General features: G+C 48.9%; 1 protein-coding gene across 1 annotated transcript in view; it reads right to left on the bottom strand.

The window, feature by feature from the left end:
* Positions 1-313: 313 nt before the first annotated feature.
* The window catches only part of LOC123102753 (uncharacterized), an 11,618-nt gene continuing 6,279 nt past the window's right edge, over positions 314-5,652 (bottom strand). Inside the window, exon 2 of the mRNA XM_044524183.1 lies at positions 314-1,336. Within this exon, the coding sequence (XP_044380118.1) occupies positions 724-1,336 (613 nt within the window). The 3' untranslated portion in view covers positions 314-723. The remainder of the gene's footprint in view (positions 1,337-5,652) is intronic.

Genomic DNA, 5,652 nt, shown 5'->3' with positions numbered 1-5,652 from the left:
TCGGGGCAAGGGGAGATTTTCCCCCTAATTACATAATTAGTTTTGACACTTTTCACTTTCTATCACATGCAAACCCTCATTATTATTATTATTTTCAACAATAAATATTTAATAATTGAACTCAAGTGTCACAAGACAATATAACATTCAGCCACCCTTCATTTACCTCTAGGTGGAATGTGGTGTGGTACTATACTCATATATTCGAGTTTATTTTTGATAAGGTCATTGCTAAAAATTTCCGCAAGAAAGCACAGGCGTTATCTAGTAAAAATGGTAAACCTATTTGTGCCATCCACACTGCGTGATTCTCTTGCGCGGAAGCCCATTTAGAAGTTAGCTTTACAACATACAGAGGCCACTCAACATTCTAAACACTGTTTGAACACATGAGTAGCGCTCTTATATTAGTTTACCGAGGGAGCACTAGTTTTCTCAAAAAAAAAAAGCTAAATAGTACTCCCTCCGTCCCAAAATGTAAGACTTTTTTGACACTGATAGTATCAAAAAACGTCTTACATTTTGGGTCGGAGGAAATACTAGTTTTAAATTGCGTGTTTACAGCCACAATGACAGGACAAGTTATCTTCAAAACATATATAATCAGATAACTAGAGACAAGTTACCAGGCACCAGCCGATGCATCCTCAAGCCTTTTCTCAAGTCGAGTGCACCTGTCTTGCCTAGAGTTCAGATCAGATTGCCACCATCGACGCCGCAGTCTTACCTAGAGTTTAGATCAAATTCCCCCGATCGCCGCCACTCCTCTTGCATATCAGAGTTTCCATTCTCTGGCTCATTCTCATCATTGAGGAAATCCTCAGATGGATCATCATCATCCCTTTGAGTGTTTTCCCATCCATCTTCAACCTGTTGTTGTGCCATGTCATGACTAGGACCATCATCGCCTTGGGAAGCAGCAGCATTGGCCCTCAAAGGGCCATGACCAATCACCTCAGGGTGTGCTTGAGCTTCCACTCGAGCATGCTCAGCCATGGCCATACGCATCTTAGCTTCAGCAGCCTCGCGGCCTGCTTTCTCCCTAGATTCTATCTCTGCTCTTAGTTCCATCGAAGCCTGCTTCTCCTCCTGTAACAAAGCTTGCTCTAGCATGAGTCGCTCCTCCGATCGAAACTCACCAATGGCCCTTTTCTTGGTCATTATGTTGTATGCCAACACTTGCTTCTCAAAAGTTGTTGTGAACTCAGCAATTTTTACCAGAATGTTATGATCCCATTGCTGAAGACGAGAGGGAATCTGGCCAGTTGCGTCGCTGTCAAGGATCCTGTCATCTTCTTCAGCCTCGTAGTCAGCAACAACATGGTAAGGCAATAACCTGATTTTTGCGGCAATGGAACAGAGTGTATCAGTACCTTTGGATAGGGAAGTTAAGTGGAAAAAACCTTTCAAAAGTGTTACTGATTGAAACTGCTCGCCTAACTCTAAACAATGGTTAACACGATTTAAGAGGCGTTACTGACAGGAATGTGGTATGCCTTTTCTAAGTTGACTGACAAATTAAGCAACATGTTGCCATTTTAATATATCAGGCCAGGCAATGCAACACGCCAAATCATTTATTCACATAACTAACATATATTCACATTTTCCAAAAGTCATGCTTTTGTCGGAAAGCAAAAGGAATATAGAACCCGAAAATTCGTTTCTGAGCCCGAGCTCAGATGGATCTGATATCTAAATTGCCCCTCCTCCTCCGGATCACTGCACTGTGTATTTCTCCCTGTACGCGTCAGTTGTATCTTCAGCGCATTTCAACCGGACCCCATGCATTAACTGCCGTCCCCAACGTCTCGAACATCTAGGTACAGCAGTTCTGTGGACGGCCTATTCCGCGTCTGTGATGGCCCCAGCTAATAACAGCCACCAACCCGTCACTGGATAAGAAACACGTGAACCCCTCTGCCACTTTCACTCCCACCTTTTTTCACTCAGTCGAAAACAATCTGGCCGCTGCCACCAAATCGAGAGCCATGTCCGCCTCCAGTGCTTCATCCTACTCCGCCGAGCAGCAGGAGCTTCTCCCCCTCATCCCTTGCCTCTTCTGCAGCAAATGTTTGGTGACATCTATCGCCCACAAAGGACAGAATCCTTGATCCAGATTCTACAAGTGTGAATGACAATGCAAGTCTTCGCACCCTGTAAATCCACAAGCTGTAGTGCCCATTTGATGGTTGTGAACTCACGCAACCCATTGTCTTTTGCTTGGTATTTTTGTTTCTAGGATGGCTTGTGCCCCTTATTTGAATTCCAGGACAAGTATGCCCATCAGCTCGGACAGCTGCCGATGGCTGCCCTTGCTCCTGCAGCCCTGGCGCCCACACCCAGTTCCAGTGGCTGTGCGTCAGGACCACGGACCGACCGCCGTCCAGCCCACCCCGCGCAATGCAACGGCGAATGCTCCTATGTCCTAATGCACACCAGCAGCGCACGCATGGTGCATCCAGCAGCCAGCCGGTGACACCCAAGGTTGCTGACGCGCACGGCGACTGCGCACTAGCTCCGCCCAAGTACTGTCAGCTTGCTCATAGCGTGCGCTATTCCTTAGGGGTTAATAGCTCGTAGTTGAGTCACTCCATGAAACTTATGTGTGCACTAATGGACCTATAAGGACGTTCTAGCAGATTGGTCAGATTAATTTGCCTGCTCGTGTTCGCCCCTGTAATCACTTACCCTTGTAAAATTTCTTTTTAGAACAACTTACCCTTGTAATGGCACGGTCAGCTTGTCAGCTTTGTATTCAAAAGAAAAAAAGCTTGTCAACGATGTAATCGTGAGTATCATTTTCTGAGCCACGGTCCTGTTGCAGCCCAAAGTTACTAACACCCCGACTCCAGGGACAGCTATGAGCCTGCAATGTGAGCCACAGCTCGGATTGTCACCGTGACTGGATCTCCTCATCCAGTACGAAAACTCACGGTGCTGGCCCACCGAACGCCTATGTACGAGACTGCTCCACCCCATATTTCCTCCACCTGCCCCATTATCTCGCACAGGCAGCTGTCACGTCGACTGACTTTCATGAATGCCAGGGATTTCGGGTTCAGATAGTCCTGAGCACTGAAACGCCATTCTCTGTAGAACCAAATTTTATGTGAAAGGGCTATTCCAGGACATCCCCTTGGAGCATCTCTAGCAGACCCCTTAAAACGGGGCACCCCGTAAAAATCCGGCGACTATACGGGTTTGGCCCATTTTTTGGGCCAGACCAGAGCTCGTACAGTCGCCCGGCCCGTAAGTTTTTTTACAGTGGCTCGCAACCCCACTCCCCTCCCGCGCATGTAAGGGTTTGCAGCTGAAATACGGGTCGAAACCCTATCCGCGCGCCGCCGCAATTCCCAATCCCCCTTCTCGATTTCTCACCGCCGGCGACTTAAATTCCCCCTCTCCCCTCTCGAAGTGGTGCGGAATGTGGTCGGCGGGCCACGGCGCCGGCTATGGCGACGACCCCGAGCGGAGGCGGTGCGACGCCTCCGACGCCGCGAGGAAAAGGGCTGCCCGTAGGTACACAAACAACGGGCTCTCGCCGCCGCCGTCGCTCCTCCGCCGCGAGACGGAGGAGTACAACCGCAAGTAGGCGCTCCTCAGCCGCGGGCTGTCCTCCGGCTCCTCTGCCATGGGCAGCTCCTCTGCCGGTGCCTTGAGCTCACGGACGCCACTCATGCCGGTCAAAAGAGAGCCGGAGGAGCTCCCGCTGCTCCGCGCGGTGAAGAGGGGGCCAGAGGCGGAGCCGAAGTGGCGGGGCCCGCCGAAGTGGCGGGGCGTCTTCGGGCCGGAGGATTACCTCCCCCGGCAGAGGCGGACGTCATGGAAGCCGCCATCGTCGCGCGCTCTGCGCAGGAGAAGGCGGAGCAGCGCCGTCGACGGGACGCTGACATCAACAAAATCTTCCTCAAGCAGGGGATGGCGGCGGCGCAGGAGTTTGCAGCCAACATGGAAGAGTGGCGCCTCGTAAAAACGAAGCAGGACGAGGTCTACGTCGACCTCGTCTCCAACGACGAGGACTGAGCTCCTCCGCCGCCGCAGCGTCGCCGCCGCAATCGCCCCGGCTCCGATGAGCACAATTTTGTAATTAGGGTTACGGTGGTGCCTGCTCCTTCAAATATTAGTTGTAAAAATTCTACTTTGTATGACTTTTTAAGATGATCAAGTGCTAGTAGTTCTACTGAACTAGTTCAATTTCTCGCGCGAATGTGTGATTTCAAATTTTGCGGGTTCATATTCGGTTGCTGTTCTGTCACGGCTGTTTTCGGCCCGTATCCGAAGACAACCGCGAACTGTAAACGCGCTATAAGGGTCCGTGATATAAAGGGTCTGCTAGAGATCTTACATCCTATCCACTTTTACAACTGAAAATGCCCACGGTAGCCCCTGAACTACCCTGAGAGTGAAATGAACAACTAAAATTTAACCCTTGGCACAATACCAACCTGGTTTGTTGTTAACTGTGGCCATCTACTTGGGCAGTTAATGCTGAGTCAGAAGATTAATTAGCCCAATCAGGTTATTCATGGCACAGTGACCATGTAGACAAGGAGCACGATGGGATAACTTGGCAAAGGGTCCGAGCAGTGGGGATAGGGCACTCACCCTCAACAAGCAGCAACAGGGCTCATCTCTGTCAGGACTAGTGGTTCCAAAGCTTACAAAACTTAGGTCATGTAACAGACTTGGCCACCAAGAAACATATCTCCTTCCTAACAAACCGGTCCCTATTTATTCAAATTGGACTAGTATCTTTGCCTGATATGGCAGTTCTCTCCCTAACACAATTATACTATCAACTAACACTATTTGGTTCCTAGTTGCCGATATCTGTCTAGACGGTGGATTGGCTGGCTGACACTATTGAGTCATAACACTCCAGCCCGCTTTACCAGATGGCATGTCATTGTGCCATCGACTGGCATCTAAGAATGCATGCCCATTAGAACCAAATACCAATGCTGATGAGCGACTGAGAAGCACTGTCATAGATCTCCAATCCTTGTCTGTCAAAGTCAGCCCATCACAGGTGTCGGAACTTGAACGGGTCCATATAACGATGAACTTGATAGTCGCTAGGTATACCTAGATGTCCATTCCAGGATGACTCTCCACATGAAGTGAGTGCTGATGTTGGGGTAGTGAAGGTAGACACTAAACACCCATCAACATGTAGTCCTAGAAAGAATGATGGCTGACTTGCAGGTGGTCATGGTCTGACGAAGAAACGAATGAAGGTAGCAGTGGTGTGCGGAAACTACTTGATCACGCTGTCATTAGTGTTCATTAGTGTATGATGGTAGTCGCCCATGTTCATGACGAGATCATAGGTGGCCTACCATGAGATGTTAAGGTAGTGAAGGTAAACACTAAACACCGATCAACATGTAGTCCAAGAAAGAATGATGGCTGACTTGCAGGCGGTCATGACCCAACTAAGAAACGAATATGGTAGCAGTGGTGTACAGAACTACTTGATCACGCTGACATCAGTGTATGATGTTAGTCGTCCATGACAAGATCATAGGTGGCCTACCACACGAGCATGTGGAAGGAGACTGAAAGTGCATCTCCATTATACCCTAGTTGGTTTTGATAATTTATGACGGAATCATTGAGAGGACTAATGTTGTATGAGCTTATTTACAA

Source organism: Triticum aestivum, chromosome 5A (genome assembly GCF_018294505.1).
Source record: "Triticum aestivum cultivar Chinese Spring chromosome 5A, IWGSC CS RefSeq v2.1, whole genome shotgun sequence".
Lineage (NCBI taxonomy): Eukaryota > Viridiplantae > Streptophyta > Magnoliopsida > Poales > Poaceae > Triticum > Triticum aestivum.
Note: the sequence above shows the minus strand (reverse complement) of the source record. Positions and strands in the feature narration are given on the sequence as shown.